We start from the raw sequence: 19061 nt of genomic DNA on the forward strand, positions 1-19061 counted from the left end.
AAAGATCTTGGAGACGCCGGGGAAAGAGAAAGAATATGATGAAATGTACTGTTTGAAATTCTCAAAGCACAAATAAAAACATAATTAAAAAAGTCACTTTTCAGAAAATATGCATAATAAATAAAATATAAGGTAAACACTGGGTACTGGAATTCACAGAGTGAGGGTGCTCATTTATCACAGATAGAGACTATAAAATTATTCCAAACACTATTTAATATTACCCTAATTAGAATAAACATTCACATCCAATTTAAAAAATGAAACTGTTTCTCTTTAGAGAAATTGCAAACGCAGCCTAATAGAAATGCCAAACTCAAGCCAAGTATCGCAAATATACTAACCAAACCTCAATATGCATACTTATGCGGACTATATATGAAATCACTGTAAAGTATCAAAGAAGTCAGAAAACATTTAAGTGAAAAGTGAATTTGCAAAATAATAAATAAATAAAACCTAGGCTACCACGTACTACAGTCTCAAAATTGATAGAAAATAAATCCCTTTTTATTTAAGACAAAAAATATTATGCTTGGGTCACATCATTAACAGAATTATAAAGCATACATATTAATAGTGAGAGTAATACTATCATGGTATAAAAAGAAGCTTGCAAAATATCTAATATTTTATTTGTGTGCTCTTTCAAATTGTAATTTTACTTGAAGAGTAAAGAATATTTAAAGTTCAGCAGCACAGTAAATGGATACATTTAACTTACCGGGAGCATTGCTTTTAGTCCAGAACGGAGGAATTCATTTCTCAAATGAATTCGAAAATCAAGATCATATGGAGAAGTGACAAGTGCATTTATGAACTGCATGCAGGCAACCTACAAAGAAAAAAATTGTGTTTATTCGTTTACGTTCAGTAAAGAACACATAAAGTAAAGGCATATATATATATATATATATATATATATATATATATTAAAATAAATGCAAATTTTCCTTTCTGTATAATGATGGTTATGACTTTGTATTATAAACAACATTACCAATCAAACCTATGCTATCCAAAACTATTTTAACAATGTAATAGTTAAATAGTTTACTTTGCTGAACAATATGAAAGGATATTCAACTTGCCTTAAGAAACACCAAATTGCCAAAGAATAAACACTAAGCCCTCGGAAAAGATCATAAAATCCATCCGTCATGTCTGGTTATTTGTATATAGCAAAAGAACTAAACTCTACATAGGTATGAACACATTTCAAATGTAAATCAAATAAATTTATAAAAGTACATTGCGTAACTTGGAGATACCATTACATTAACTTACATTCCTCCCGTGATTTTTATCAAGATGCATTTACACAAAGTATATAAGATATTAAAATGAATAACTAAAAAATGGTTAACATAGAAAATAAGAAATTTTATTTATATGAACTATTATTAATTAGAAAACACTATGAACCTGTTGCTAATATGTATTATATAATAATGAACAGGGAAAGCATTTTCAAATAAATGTTTCATAAACAAATAGGTGAAATGAGGCACCTCTTATAAAATAAAGAGACTTACTTTTTGAATTATAAACCAGAAGAGAATCAGTAAGATGATTGTTTCTAGATGTTCCACACATTATTACTAAGTGAAAGTTTTAAAAAATACTGCTCAGATATAAGGCAACTGACTAATTCATGAATGGAAAAGTGGTACATTTTAACTAATGAGAGTATATGAGTGGAAGAGTGGACTACATGAAAAACTCGGGGAAAATCAAGTGTGAGAAAATGTTAAGCATACACAGAAGATGAATTAACTAAAACTACTAGAAAAAAACCTTTAATAGAAGAAAAATGATGCTTTTCCATTTTAATTTGACTTCAACACACCTTGAACTTTATGTTAATTTTTCAAATCATTAAAAGGTATATTCCTTTGGTTTTGTATAAATATACTGTACACTTAAGTTATTGGCAAAATGAAGCTAATGTGCAAATCTAGTATGGAATGTCAAATATTTTATTTAGAAAACAGAACTAAGGTTGTTAATAAAATTCTTAAATACACACAAAAAAAACTGAACAATATATTCCAGTTTCTAGGAATGCTCAAGTACCAGCCTAAAAATTTAGGCAAATAAATATATATCACATGTTTTGCATTACATAAAAAGAAATACTGCATGCTACTGGGAATTTTATGTTTATTTGAGTACAGGCTTGTACTTTATACAATAAGAAATTGACTAAATCTTTATAGCACCTCAAAGACTAGTATATATGCATATATATTGAGTACAACCTTGTATTAATGCATTCTCATAAATGAGTCTTGTTAAGTTAAAACTATGACATGACAGAACAAGCCAAAGTATGTGCCCAACTCTAAATTAATAGGCAGAAAATTTACCATCTGCTAGGGTTCTTATTGCCAGAAGATATTCTGCCTTCATGCATATACAGGGGGAGGTAATCCCCCTCAGGAACTGTCATAGGGGAGGGGAATAAGGGGAAAATGGGAGGGAAGGAAGAATGGGAGGATACAAGGGATGGGATAACCATTGAGATGTAACAAGAATAAATTAATAAAAAAATTTTTTAAAATACCTTACAAGTAAAGACAACATTCTCATAAGAAACAGGTTAACGACTTTTATAGAAATTGAACTATTTATTAAAGACATGAAAAATAGCAAAAGTCAAAATTGATGAATAAACCAATATCAATATGATATTATATATAATAATATAAAGACTGTACTGCCATTAAAAACTTTATATATAACATACACAAACACAAGTGAATACTTATTTTTAATGTTTTTCTTTTTATGTTTTTACATGTACATACTTTTATTACACATATATACAATAAACTAGCTACAGCAAGAAGAATTACGAAACAATCAGGATCAATATCTTTGTAAAGTCAAATATGGAGTCTATGATGCAAATAAGTCAGAGATGATTTAAACCCAGTAGTCAAACAAGTAAAGGCAACAAAAGTGCCATTGATCGCTTACAAAATTCTAAAACAGTAATATATCAACTGCAAACTAAATTTTCTAAGGAAGTACTTTTATAGACATACTAACTCTGCATTAATGTAAGTAAAGGAATGCTTATTTATCCATTTCTGTAACATACTTATGCCATTCAAAGAACAATAATTTAGGAATTACAAATATAAATTATCACAACTATCTGGAATTTAAAATTAAATAATTATTTCAACAGGCAAAATACATTATTATGAAATACCGATCATCTGTTTCAAATATACAAATCCAAATAACTAAGTGAAAAACCATGACCTTTGCCATCTGAATTATTTAATTTTTATAAATTACTGGACAATGCATTAGATGCTTTATATAATTTAACCACAAAGTTATTCTCATAAAAGACATGATATAAGTATTATATTTCTCATATGGAGAAGTTGAGAATTACAGTAGATAAATGACTTATGCAAAGTCAAATAGAAAGAAAGAAAATTATAGTTTCAAGTTAAAGTATTTTAATAAAAATAAAAAACAATTAAGGAATGTTCCAGATATATTAGAAATTCCACACATATATTCATGCAATAAAAACTGTAAGGCTGTATAAGATGAAAAATTTTACCTCTTGCATCACAGATGATAAATTAGGATCATATACTATTATAGCTATACATTATTTATAAAAGCATGAAATTGATTTAATACTATCTAGAATAAAAGTTACCAAACTATATATTGAAATACAAATTAAAAAAGCAAAATGAGAAAACTGTGTTTGATCCACATATGTTCCATGCAGTATCATATACAGTGCAGCCCCATCTTCCAAGTTTATAGTTTCACAAATGTGCATATGCACAGTTTCACAAGCATGAACACTACAGAACTCTGCTATTCAATACACGATCTTTTAATCATAGATTAACTTTAATAAAAACTAAATAATACACTCAGCTTCACTAGCAATAGTCCAGTGGCTGGAAAAATACAGGCAGTTTATAGCTACCATTTCAAGACAACATAAAGAATATTGCAGGAGGTCTGTCTGAATAGCATTGCATGGGAGGCATTAATGAAGACAGGGCTATAGGACCCTCTGAGCTAAGCTCTGAATAATTACAAGCCTCATTCCCAAATAATGAATGTTTCAAAACTCTAATGCTCAGCTTCCAAGGATATAAATCTTTAAAGATGTGATTGAATGCTATTGTCCTCTTACTGAGCAAAATGAATCTGTTCTCAAAATAGTCCATCTCCAGAGGTAAAAAGTAAATAACCTAAAATAAACTGGCCCAATATGTTTATATATAGGAAAAGAAATAAACCTATAAAAATGAGATGATTTCTTTGAGGTCACATGGCTAATAAGCCAAAAAGAGAGGACAAGAACCTTTTATTGTACTACTGGAATCTCTCCACACACTATAATGTGTCAATCTAGCATTGTTAAATACAATTTACCTTCCCATGTTTATTTCTGCCTTAATAAAGATTCAATGAGAAATAAAGTATTTAAAAAATCAGAGAAAGTCAGTAAATTCGGCCCCTGAATACAAATGTTATAGAGTCAGACCATAATTCATATGGTAAACCAGGAAATATAAGTGGTGCCTATTCTTATTAAATTGTTTCTTACACCAGACATTTTTATATTATCTACTTTTTATTCATATACATTTAATAAATATCATGTATACTATATATATATACCTGATACTTGGTGAATGCATATGACAATAAATACATTAATAAAAATGTGATTACAAATGAGCATCTTCCCAAAGTACCTGGACAAATTATAGAAGCTTTTATTTAACTAAAAGGTTTCAGAAACCACAAACATTTGTCTGTCTTGTTTGATCACAATTCATAGTTATCGAGTACAGTAATTGCCAACTCTAGGGCATTCTCAGACATATTGTCCATATTTCTATTAGCTGTGAAAAATTGTACTTTTAAAATTTTATTGACACTGTCACACATTTGACCTTATTAAGTACTCTGTTGACATTAACAAGGTCTTTCTTTACCCTGGCCACAGCAGGAGATAGGGAAAAATGGTTTAAGTGGAAATAAGTATTTATGAAGAACTATACAAATGTACATGGCAAGTTAATTAAGTCCAGGAATGGAGAAGGATTTCCAGACAAACAAAGTTGTTTATGTAAAAAGGTATGTAGGTATAGGGAGGAAGTCACATAAAATTCTCACAAAGTACAGCATAGTATAACTACATCAGAAAGTATATGAAGAAGAGAAATGAAATATGCAGTTAAAGAGAAGGCAGTAAGTGGATGATGATGTACTTTTTTTATTCATTTGGGGAAGAGGGGCACAGGACTAGAACTTAATCCTAGATGTCATAAAAAAAAACTTTTGAAGGATTTTAAGTAGTGACATGACAAACCTCCATGTCAGAACAACGACTTTGGGTAAGAGGATTTAAATGATAGAATGAAGAAGAAATAGACGTTTTTTAAAAGTCAGAACAAAGTATAAAATAATGAGGAGAATTTCACAAAATTAAAAAGAAAAAAAAAGCTGTAATGTAGTGGTGACCAATAAATACTATGCCTAGAAATAAGTACAAAAGTAACTTAGTAGAATCTAACATGTACTGATTTAAGGAGAGCAAGATGTAAATAGTAAAGGTAGATTTGTAGCCAAATATTAAATTTCTGGTATGTGTTAGTTGGTACATAATGATCAGGAATATAAGAAAATGATAGGTCATGGTGGGAAAAGAAATTAAAAATACTAAGGATGTGTGTGTGTGTGTGTGTGTGTGTGTGTGTGTGTGTGTGTGTGTGTGTGTGTATTTAAAGGCAGCACAGAACTTGAACATACTGAGTTTGAAAGGGATAGGGAAAGTGAGAAACAAAGATCTTAGATAAATATATATCTTGCAGAATACAGAAGGAAAGGTAAGACAGAGGACATATCATTAAAATGAGAAAAACAAAGAATCACAGGTTCCAAGATAAAATTTTCTCTCATATACATAAACCTTGGTTTTATTTTTCATTGATGTGTACGAGAGCATAAAGCCTAAAATGAGAAAGGGGTCCATGAGAGGTGAGAAAGCTGTTCTGTTAAGTTCATGCAGACAGTTCTTGTTTATGTAGTTCAGAGGCAGTTTTTCTAAGCAGAGCAATTCAGTAAGAACTGTGGAGAAGCCAGATTGATTCTGTTTGAAGAGGAATTTTGTGACAGAATAGCTGAGTTGAAACAGCCAGCCAGAGTTCAGAAAGAACTAGAAAGGGCTAGCTTTTTAGCAGAAAGTCTTGGAGGCTGAAAACAATCCAGGCCTAGGTTAGTAGATGGAGGCTAAAAGCTGATGCCTTTAAGGTCCTCCTGTATGGAGGTTCGAAGCTTCCAGGTCTAGGCCTAGGGCTAGAACAAAAAGAAATGCTCTGGGTTCAGTTCAAGCCATGTATACATACACCTTTGGTAAGGCACTCATCTCATCCCTTATTCTGAGGAAATAAAACTAACATTACACTTTCTAATGATGTTACCCTTTAATATAGTTCCTCATGTTGCAGTAACCCCAAACCATAAAATTGTTTGTGTTGCTAATTCAAAACTCCAACTGTGCTATTTCTATGAATCATAATGTAATTACCTGTGTCTGAAGGGGCCACTGGGTCCCCCAAGGGGATCACAACTCAAAGATTAAAAATTACTGGCTTAGAAGAAAACCTCCCCTAACAGTTCAAGTTATGTCTTTAGTCTGCCTGGTACAAAGAGAAATCAGTTACACAATCTCAATAAGATAATGCAAGAAAACATAAAATTGGGTTCTTATTAAGGGTCCAACAGGTCTTTCTTGCCATGAAACTGGTTTAATAGACTTGATTATTTTAATGGCAGCTCATAGATATTTCCTTTATTTCATTTTTTATTCTAATTTAAATTCCAAGATCGTAACTATATTATGTATGTGTGGTATGACTGAGTAAAGCTATCACACATTATGAAAAATGTATTTGGTGCAATGACTTTGAGTACCATATTCAATTATAATGGAAGCACTCTGCATTATTTTTATATATATGGAAAACAGTGTAATATGTAAAAATAATGCTAACACTCTTCTCCCATAGCTCCTGGCATTTTAAAAAGACATGGCAGCATTCTGACTAATTGTAGCATAGGCAAATGGGCTATTTTAATATGCACTCACTAGACATTAAATATCTTACTTCCTTTACCCATAAATGGATATTAGTGGTCTGTTTACTTTGAGTTTTCCTGTACAATTACACGAAAAGTTCATGTTGATGTCTGTATGGTGTTCTATCTTTTTTTTGTAAAAGTCAATTGCAGACTATGGGGGTCTCCATTTTTCACATACTACAAGCCCTTCTTGCCTCTCAGTCTAATTTAATACTTCTTCTCCATTAGAAAATACAGTATCAGTGACATTCTTATTTTTCAAGGCTAACTTCATGTATCACCTCATCAGCTACTACTTCTATACTTCTCAGATTTGCTGTGTAATTTAAATGAGATAACATGTAAATTGTTTGGAAGATTATATGATATAGCACTTAAAATGATATTTTAAATTTGTGACTTGTGGGAGTCCTATAATATTTCTAGTTAGGCACTCAATGACATGAATTTGAATAGGTAGAGAAACATGAGATTCCAATCTATCAGGAGATCTGCTAGAACACAGTTACATACTAAGCTATAGAAGCAAGTGAAAATATGCATGCAGAAAATAAACTTGTATATTTACAAGCACACACATTGGTGAATACACAAATAACAATATATAAAGTAAATGGATGTAAAATAACAATTGGTGAAGACAAGTATAGGGAAAATGTTCTGGGAAGTCAGAAGAGAAAAATGTGGATTAAGAACAAAGAATAAGTAGAGTGATTCAGAGACTATGCAGAAAGAATGGTGCCTAGAGAAGAAAGGAGAATAAAATTTTAAAGGAGGATATGATGAATGGTGACAAATAGCTAACAGTGGGAAACAAATCATTGGCTATTGAAATTAGAATATCATTAAACTTTGTTTCATTTTGTTTTTAATTTTGCAGCTGTGAGAAAACTGGATTGTGAAAGGTAATTTAGAAAATAGAGAAAATAAGTATAGATTATTCTTTCAGAGACAATGTACTATAAAATGAAAAGGAAGATGAAAGTCTAGCAAGTGTAAATCAGTTGAAATAAAGGAAATACAGTGTGGGATACTGAACAGTGCAAATAAGCTGAAGTAAAGCAAATGACAAGAACACATGTGTTGATGTGATTTATCCTCAACCTGTTTTTTGAACTACAAAGGTAATGAAAATCCTATCATGGCTGAGCTAGAAAACATCTGTAAGAAGGTTTTAGTTTAAAATATAATTAGTTCAGTATTTTAACAGAATTACTTCATGACATTCTAATAAGAAGTCTCAGAACACTACCAAAATAGAAAAGTAATTCTGTTAAAATAGAACATGAATTACATTGTTAAACAACAGTTTTTAAATTTTGTTTCTAATTTCAGTTTTCTGAACATATTTTATTACTTTTATAGGATACTTTCTCATAAACTCACTTCATAATTCTTAGCACAATAGTAGACTCTGTATACAATACATTACTAAATTTTGCAAATCACTAAAATAGGAAATTTCACATTGTAGTTGGCATATATTTGCATACATAATCAGTATCCAATAATTTCTTGAATATTTAGCAAGATAACTATGACTTTTCTATATGGTACTTGTTAAACACTTGCAACTTTATTCTATTCTGTGCAGCACCATGAAGGCCAGAGAATGCCTGTAGTGTTTCACTGTCTTGGATTAACTACTCTACAGTGACAATGTAGGTGTTACTATAATGGACATACAATACAGTTTTAGATGCTTATATCACAAAGAATTACGTTCACTTCATCATTCGTAACATTAATAGCTGTGTGATTCTCAGACAAATGATTACTTAGTCTCCTTGCAATTCATTTCAATGATCAGTAAACTGAAGATAATATATAACACAGTATTGTGGCTAAGTTTTCATTTAAAGATTTTTTAAACTATGTAAATATACTTGTCCCACATATGGGAAACCGTTCCAAATGTAATGAAATTTGATTCTAAATAAAATACTTGAGTCTTAAACTTTAGAATTAAAGTACAAGCTTATTATATGCATGTCTGGCACTGAAAAAAATATAGTTAGGTAAGCAGAGCCAACATAGCAACAAGGGCAAAACATTCGAGAAGACATTTCAGGCTTTCATGATAGAGTATTAAATTCTATGGAGATTGAAACTAATAATATGAAAACTGGGTCATAGATTAGAAAACACTACATGGAAAAATCCTAATTTTGAAAATATTAATGCATAAGAAGCATATGATAGGAGTTTAACAATATCTTCATTATAGTTGAAGTAGAATACTTTTAAATATTTGCATATCTAAAGGCACATAACAGTTTTATAATACTACAGCTTCTCTTTATAAATAAAGCCAATTCATCTGTTGGACAGTTTCCAACTATGATAGAAAAGCTGTCAATACTTCATAACCCAATAAAAAAGAAAAATCAATTGTGTTTATCTAATGTCAAGTACATATTTTTCATATGTATACCCACTATAAAATCATTTGAAAAATTAAATATAGAAGCAAAACCTCTTCGAGTGATAATACAATATTTTAAAAGTATTTCATGGAGCATCAAATTATATATACACTATCTAAAACAAAGGGCACTTTGATATCAAATTCTGTCTCCTACACACCATGTCCAGTTACATAAGTGATGCAGTCTCACTCAGCCTATGCACCTAATAGAGAAATGGATAATGATACTCATGAAGCTGAATTGCTGAAATAATTAAATAAAATTACAAAATAAAATTATTTGCAAAATAAAATATGTAGTTCAGACTCTCTTGTCTTTAAAGATGGGCAATAAATGTGACTTCCTTACTCCAAAACCAACATAGTCTTTAATAAAGAAAAACAGTTTCTGAAATGACTAAACGCAAGGGGTTTTGTTTTTTTTTTTAAATTAAACATATTTAGTCTGGGTCTATAGAGTTTTTACAAGGTCACTGACACAGGGGATACAATCTAATTCCTTCTGCACTGGTGAGTTGATTTCATTGTTGTTTGAAAGTCACGAACAGAAGCATCTTGAAATCTCTATTTTGAATTCTTTGTTTGGTTGTTTGTGACACAGGCTGTCCTGGAACTTGTGATGATCCTTGCTCAGATGTCTGACTACCAGAGTAGCACACTATGCCACCATACCTGACTATCTTGTTACATTTCTACAAAAGGCCACAGATCAGATAATAGTGCTGAATGAACTATTTGCCCTTTGGTTCAGATGACTGCTAAGGCTTTGATTTCTCAATAATTATTAAATTGGTATCTATGATAATAATGAATGACACATTAGTAGTAATGTAGAAACAATGTTCTTACTTGCAAATGACTTTAAATAAAAAAACTCTTCATAACACAAATAATTGTACTTTTATATTCCATTCTGTAAATGCCAGCTAAAAAGCTGGTGTAATACATGTACTCAAAATATATAACTCTACAAGTCATTCATGACAAAATGGCCCCACCTGGAGTTGCAAGGCTTCATGATTTTCTAATCCTTCCACAATTGGTGAAAAGCGTTCCCTGTTATTTCTTTCAGCTGCAGAAGTGATGGCCCCCAAAAGTTTCTCTAGACTATAGACAGAAACAAAAGAAAATAGGAATGAGAAATGCTTCTTATGCACACATTATAAACATCATTCATTCTGTATTTTATTCTTAGTGTTTGGTGTTTATATAGACATTGAACTTTTCACTACATTTAATTGGCAATTCTTTCAAATACTTGTAGTATGTAACACAATGTCTTAAATTATGCCTGTTCTGGAATAGCTAAATGGAATTATTTAACATACTATTGCTTCACATGCTAATTTCTTTTCTGCATGAGCTGTTGTTTGTTCCAAACATTTATCTACAAATTTGCACTATGCTTTCTTTTTAATGATAAGTTCACTTCATGTTAGACTGCCATACAAAATAAAGGAAAATGTAATGGTACATTAGCACAAAATAAAAGCATCTAGTATATTCAACTAAAGAAGTCAATTTGGAGTCTAGAGAGATAGCTTCAAGATTAAGAGCACTGCCTGCTCTTTCAGGAGGCCCAGGAAAATTTACAGATCCAGTAGTGGTACAGAACCAGCTATAACACTGCGTACTGAAAACTAAACTGCATAATGTTCAGTAGAGTGCCTGTACATATACTGCGCGCATGTACATAAATGTGTACTTCTCCAGTGTGTCTATATCCTCTGTGCTTCCCAAAATGACTTTGAATTTACTTTCTGTCTAATAGCCCTAGCTGTCCCGGAACTCTCTTTGTAGATCAGGCTGACCTCGAACTCATAGAGATCTCCCTTACCCTGCCTCCCAAGGGCTGGGATTAAAAGTGTGCACTACCACCCCCTACTATAATTTTGAACTTTAAACACACTTCTAAGTGACTAATGTTATCTTCAGTGAGAAAATATTTCATTTACTCACTTTAATCTTTAACAAATTTAGATAATACTATATACCAAAGGGTAATGATGTAAAGTAAAAATGTTCTATGATCCACTACTATTTTTCTGCAAGTTACCAAAAGTTAAAAAAAAAGAAAAAAAAGACACCCTAATTTCCCAGATGTCATTTTCAACACAATAAATAGAACATGTCAATACTTACATGTTCTCTTCCGCAACAATGCAAATAGCAGAAAGTATTTTTACTATTTCAGTCATCATGTTGGGTTGTTTCGGGTCAATTGCTCTTGCCAACAATAAAAGGCTCCTCTCATCTCCTAGAATCCTTTGCAATCCAAACTAAAGAAAACAAACAAAAGAACTATCATTAAAACTGAAATGTCTGTGAAACATGGCTTTCATTTAAAATAAACCCAAAGTAAAATCACTTCCATTAGTCTTCAATAAAGTTATTGAAAAAGATTTCAGAGAAATAAAGGGACAATTAGTATTTCTTTAACAAACCAATATAGAGCTCATACTGCATACATTTTCTAAAGCAATTATTATCATGAAGTATCCTTAGAAAAGTGTGGAATTTGTGGTTAGGTTTTCCAAATATATTTACATTGAAAATTAAGGTAAACAAGGCAGGTAAATGAAAAAAAGGTTTCATGTATACTATATGTTAAAGTAGTAAAAAACATGGTATAGATTTTCCCCTATATTCTTGTCCACCTACCTCATCTCTTAGGCAATAGCAAACATCGTGGACTCAGAGACATAACACTTAGGTTTCCTTATATATCACAATTATATGTGCAAAAAAATATAGCAGTTTCACTTGGTTTTTAGGCATGACACCAAGTATGTGTGCACATGGATTCACATATGACAATAGGTGGATTTTCAAATCAAAAATAATATTAAGTTACTATTTTCTTTCTCCTTTGTTTCACAAATCTATTTCCATTTTCTCATTAAAAGTCAGCTTCCTTTTACAGCTCTATGGCAGCATTACATTTCATTGGAGAATATTACAAGATAACATCTGGCAAACTACCAAACATATGATCAGCAGGATTTTTCTTAATTTAACATCTATGAAAAAAAGGGGACCTGACAAAACTTCTTAAATATGAATTTACTGTGAGTTTTAATAAACAATGGTACATAGACATTTAAAACTGTTTCTGATATAAGTAACCTCAACTTCAAGGGCCAAAAAATAACATTTAAGTCATTTCAGATAAAATTTACTTTCCTCGATTTGGAAAATGTATTCCAACTTAAAATGAATATATCACTACGTGTTTTCTCTTCAGAATGTCTGCTTTATGCATTGTTTTACATGCCTATAATTTAAAGAACTCATTTATTCATGTGGTGAGGATATATATCCAAGTCATAAACATAGCCTAACAAAAACCTCCATTTAGTTTAGAATAATTTAAACTAAATCATCGTGTTCTTCAAAACTGCCAAACTTATAAGAAAAAGAAAGTGAGTCTTGACATATCTGAGTATTTCTTATGGGAATAGGACTCTGTAGGAAATCCTACTATTATAACTTTCCTTAGTCACTGTTCTAATTATAATGAGTTGTTATCCTACAAACTATGATAGTTGACAACATGAATCAATAAGAAGGTAGAAGAAAAGTTCCCATAGCTCACTTTACAGAGGAAGAGACTGATTAGCCAGAGGCTAAGTTATTTTTCAAAGGCCGTGTCTACTTTGGAGTGGCAAAATATGAACTACATCTCTGATTTCTAGTGCTGTGTTCTCTTTCTATATAGTTACTACATACGTCAGTTACAGAAAGAGAGCCTTCTTGAGCTATAGAGAAACTAGGTTCAATTAAGTTCATGGCTGTTAGATATAAGATCCCATGACACATGTGATTTAAAAGTAAAAAGCACATAAGTACAGAAATTCTGTACTAGTGCTGATGGGAACCATTCTATGAGAAACCTCAAGATGGGTCAGGGGATGAAAGTACTTAATAAAACGCCTGACAACTGAAGTTGAGTCCCTTGGGCCCACATGGTGGAAGAAGACAAGAGACTCCCCAGTTTATACTCTGACTTTAAGAGGCATGTAAAAAAAAAGAGGCATGTATTGGTAGATCCATAATTCAATTAAAATATTATTACAATCATCATCATCATCCAGAAATAACAGTAAAAGTTATGTGATGAAGGAGTTAATTAGAAGCCATGTACTACATGTACAAATAATATTATTTGTTCATTAATATAGGCATATGATACAGGCAGTAATATGTAATTGTATATGCCAAAGAAGTGTTTTTATATTAACTACACAGTATTTTGCATTTATTATTAATAGATATAGTTCATATTTAGCAAGTTTCTGGTTATTGTTTTAATTACTTACATCTCTTAAGTACTTTGAGATTATTAAAATACCATCTAAAGGTAATTATGTAATAAAGCAAATTAATTAGTTAAAGTTATTTTATTGTTAAGTCTCCACAATATTGTGTAATACAAACAGTATTATACATATATAAAAATGCATGCTATTTTCCACAGATTTCTTTTATGCATGTTAAATCACTGAAAGTGACTCAACATGAAAGATAAATCTTAGCCTTAAAACACTCTTATCAAATAACTGAACTTTATACCTACCCTTGAATTTTCCTTTTCACAATATAATAAAATTTCTTACTCTGTATGGAAATGATATTCAACTTATGACATTTAAATTTTCGTACTACTAGAATTTAAAAGGTGCTTCAACAGTTAAGAGTACACACAGCTCTTATAAAGAACACTGGTTCAATTCCAATCACACACATAAGGCAGCTCAAGTCTAAGCTTGAGTTCTACAGAATCTAATTCCTTTGGGCTGTAATGGGTATATGTATACATGTGCTTCACATAATTTCATCTAGCAACCTGTGCACATAAATAAATCTCTAAAAACAAATAAAATTTCATAATATCACAAAAGAAATATGTACAATTTAATTTGAGAGATAAACTAATATTGTTAGCAAAATATACCAGCAAATATTGTGCAGAGCAAAATACAATTTTAAAACCACTTAAAGGAAACTTAAAATAGTCTGCATTATAAACATAATATTGACACTAGAATAAGTACCACTGTTTTATGTGTTGCTTACTTTCATAGTGTCAAGCAAGCTTTCCCCTTTGGAAGAGAGGGAGAAGTAAACATCATTTACCTTATTATTCATAAATGCTTTCAGGCACTGAATAACTTTGTACTGATTCTTCTTGTCGATATTTTCTTGCCTAAGTAAATAAAAAAGAACATATTACATTGTGTTTAATTTTTTTTCATGTGTAAAAGGTTTTAAAAGTTTGTTCTTACTGTTTTTTGTCCAGAAGCTTTTCCAACACATCCAGTAAGAGTCCAAGGCCTTCATAGCCAAAGTTGTTAACCCAGCTAAAAATTGAAAAGAACATATGAATAATTTTGATACTTAGAACATAATATAAAACTAGTATTTTTGTTTAATAATAATAATAATAATAATAATAATAATAATAATAATAATTCTGCCTTACAGTTGTTATCTTATTTTTTTTCTCTTATCCCTCTGATAAAAGGCTAGACTTTGCAGATGATGCTGATATCCTCATCTAAATCCTAAACCTCTCTTCATGGTCTCCATGCCCTTACACTGCATAAGATACTTCACCAACTTCATATACTTCATCCAGAATTTATATGATATATTTATCTCCCACACTATATTCAATCAAAATCAACTCCTCCTCTACTCTTTAGTATTCTCTTAATAACACCATTATCCATTCATTCCTTCAAATGTGAAATACAGGGTTAAATGACTTGTCATTCTCTTTAACCTTTTCATTTATTCTGCTTCATTTTTGTAAACAGCTATTGGGCATCTACAAGGTACCAAGCATGTATTTAGCATACATATAATGGGAAACATGTCTAAGTCTGTATCCTCTTGGAGCCTACCACCTACAAATAAAGAGGTAGATAACAGATAACCAATTACATAAATATTAGCATTTTGGTACAATGAAGTAATACAACTTTTGGAAATGCCAGGATGCTGTTCTTAATACATAGCCAGTGAAAGAGCCTATAAGATGCTACCTTAACAGAACACTAAACATAAAGAGAGCTATATAAGAAGGATTATCAGAGACCTGATTCCAGAGATATTAAATATTGTGTTTCCAATGTTCCATAACCTTTGTAGGAGGGAAATGCATTAGTGGGGTTGAGAAAATAACAGAAAATTAAATACCATTTGTGTTAGAACACTAGACCATTGAGTATCTAGTTATGAATGCTTCTTCTTCTGCAATGCTTTCTCCAAAAGCTCCTCTGTTCCTTTCATTGTTTATGCTAGCACCTAATATAACACTAGTTAACTTTATCTTAACATGACAGAAGAATCCCAGCAGGGGTAGCTTCACTGTTTTCTTCTGTTCATTTCACATTTAAAATATCTGACTGTTAACATTTAGCCACATTCTTCAGTCCAAAATTCCACTTGGATTGCCTCAACAATCCCTTAGCCTGATATTTTCATCAAACCTCAAAGTATCTTTCAAGCCTAAGAACTTATTTACCAATAAAATCAGACAAGTGATCAATTCTGAGTGTTCTCTCAGAATTTCCTTTGTTGGCTTATCTATTCTTTCTTACAGGAAGAAAAATACAATATCATCTCTCAAAACCTCAAACTCTCAAATGACCATTCTTAATCATTAGTGATCTCTCAATCCCCTGTAAATCTTCAAATCTTCAACCAAATGTGGGTTCATTCTCTCTCTCTCTCTCTCTCTCTCTCTCTCTCTCTCTCTCTCTCTCTCTCTCTCTCTCTCTGTCTCTCTCTCATGCCTCTATGTAACCTTATCCCTTGATGTCTGGCATGACTTTTATCATATACCTTACTAATTCATTTGAATTATAACTTTACTAAACAGAATATTTTCTCAGTCATTTCCCTATCATTCATTGTCCCTATTACATTTAATAGATGACATATTTGTAAACAATAAATATTTGCTAATTTAAATTTAGAAACTTAGGTGGTTAAAAAGTATGCAATCTCATGTTTCACAAAGCTAAAGAAATACAAATGCTTGTAAAATAGTCATTAGAATTTGTACTACATACATAGATATACAAATGTTGCAATACTGTGACTAAAATACTAGCCTCATACATACCAAGTAAACAGTGTACCACTGAGGTTCATGTGCTACCCAGATACTCTATACTATATAATGAAATCATCTGTATATTTATAGTACCTAATCTTCAAACTTTCTCTGGTGAATAATGAGTATGGCTTATTAGCTCACATATTTGAATACGTTGGTCCTTAGCTGGTAGAATTGTTTGGGAAGGATAAAGATACGTGGTTTGTTCTGTGAAGGCTGTCACAGTAGGGCAAGCTTTGGAGTTTAAAAAACCTCACAACATCCCAGTTAGCTCACTCTACTTCACGTTCTGGATCAAAGTGTAAGTTCTAAACTACTGCTCGAGTACCATGCCTGCTAGCCAGCTAACATGATGGACAAGGATTCTAACCCTCAACATAGCAAAAATCTATATTTCTATCAGATTATCAGTGATATTCATAAAAATACTGAAGAAGGTCTCATTTAAAACAGTTGCTATTCAGAACCAGTCAATCACATCCATAAAATATATAGAAGCTCATTTTAAATGAATGTGTCCTTTATTTCTATAATGAAAGGAAGAAATCAACATAGTACTGTAATGTTAACTAGCAGAGAGCAGCTTTTCAATTGAGGCATGTAGACATCTACTGCAATAAGCTCTTTTGTCTAAAGACTTTTAATCATCAGTAGGGTAGTGGTAGAAATATAAAGTGATATCAGTTTTAAGTATCATATGCTGTATGTAATCTATGACAGAGAGAAATCTGTAAATATCATCATAGAACAATAACATAGATCAATCTTAATATAGGAGGCCAAATAAATCTGCATGTACAGCCTCCAATATCTGCCTTGTTGTTTGAGAAAAAAATCAGTGATTTCATCGATTTTAATATTTAGAAGTTATGTTTGGTTCTAAATATTACTCATATTTCCTTTATACCCCAAGCTATTAAAATTTTTAGGATTGCTTCTTCATCTACCAAAATATTTGACAAAAGAGAATGATTTACATTTGTTCATTTAAAATCAGTCACCCACACATCCTAGATTACTTCAAAATGCATTATTAAGAGCATTTTAGATTCCTTCAGTGAAAATTACTTAAAAAAAATAGAATTATGAAGGTTAAGGGTGAATAGACAAATTTATTTATTACAAATTAGTGAGTAAAAAGTCTCAACTGAGAATGCATCTGGCCAAAAGAAGAGGAAGCCTAGGCAGATTCTTCAGAGTTTCTAAAGTAGACAAGGACCCCAAGAGGAATTTCCTGGTAGGGGGCTCAACTATTCATGGTGTACCCTGATGATTCTCAGGCACTCAGGAAGTACCACCTTTGTTTTTTTCTTGCCAACACCATTTCTCTATTTCAGGCATCAAGCAATATGTAGCCTTTGACTATATTCTCTCCGTACATTAATGACATTACGTAGGCACACATATGCAACAAAAACACAGAGACAAAAAAGACAGAATGGAACAGTTTAAACTCAATTAAATGTTGGCTTGGTTACAGAACTGATTGGTTGTTTGTTTTTTAGGAACTATAACACCAGAAGTAAGTGTTCTGCTAATTATGTAACTCAAACTAGCAGCATCAATATCATTGTAAATGTGCAAATAATTCCAATTGTCAGGCCCTATACAAGAACTATGGATTCAGTTCCTAGGGAAGGAGAGATGGCAGAAAATTGTATTTGAATGTGATTAAAATTTATTTTAGTGTTTGAACAATTTTAAAAATGGAGTCATAGAGAAGGTTTGTTAAGAAGAAGTAGAGGAACCATTTTGGAAGTGAGGCACAGGCTAAGAACAGCTCTAGACTGCTGTATACAATCTCACAACCACAAACAATGCCATAACCAGAGGACACAGAACCAGGATAGAAATATAGCTGAAGCACGTAAATCTGACAAGTTTTATAGTGTATATCCATTGCAGCCCTTAAAGAATACTAATAGGTACATGTAGAAGTATAAGAATAGAGTTGATGACTGTATATAAAAATCTGATTCAGGGATTGCACTTTAAGACATAAATGTCCCCATGCTTTTTCAAACAAAATATAAGATACAAGTCACTGTGGATAACAAATTTGTGCAAGAAATGAAAAACAGAGAATAATAATGAAGGAAGAAACAACAGAAGGAAAAAATGTTTTTGTTAACATCCATAACCACCTAGAATAAGATGTTTTTCTTTCCTTTTTACTGAGTCACTATTAACAAAGGTATAGAATAACTAGACAGACCCCTTGATTGGACTAGTACACATTTTTGTATAACATGTAACTAACATTACAACATATCACTGAAGAATTCAGGACTGCTACAGAACTACACTGAGTTGATATCTATAAACACAATATAAATGTCTTTAGTATTTACAGTCTAGTTTATT

General features: G+C 31.4%; 1 protein-coding gene across 3 annotated transcripts in view; it reads right to left on the reverse strand.

Moving 5' to 3' along the window:
• DIAPH2 (diaphanous related formin 2) overlaps nucleotides 1-19061 on the reverse strand; it is a 696864-nt gene that overhangs the window by 500419 nt on the left and 177384 nt on the right. For all 3 annotated transcript variants that reach the window (XM_084790930.1, XM_084790929.1, XM_084790928.1), the window contains 5 exons: nucleotides 14857-14931; nucleotides 14708-14777; nucleotides 11714-11850; nucleotides 10570-10678; nucleotides 725-835 (listed from right to left, as the gene is read on the reverse strand). In XM_084790930.1, the coding sequence (XP_084647056.1) occupies nucleotides 725-835; nucleotides 10570-10678; nucleotides 11714-11850; nucleotides 14708-14777; nucleotides 14857-14931 (502 nt within the window). The remainder of the gene's footprint in view (nucleotides 1-724; nucleotides 836-10569; nucleotides 10679-11713; nucleotides 11851-14707; nucleotides 14778-14856; nucleotides 14932-19061) is intronic.

The sequence above is a fragment of the Acomys minous genome, assembly GCF_964271855.1.
Source record: "Acomys minous genome assembly, chromosome: 7".
Classification (NCBI taxonomy): domain Eukaryota; kingdom Metazoa; phylum Chordata; class Mammalia; order Rodentia; family Muridae; genus Acomys; species Acomys minous.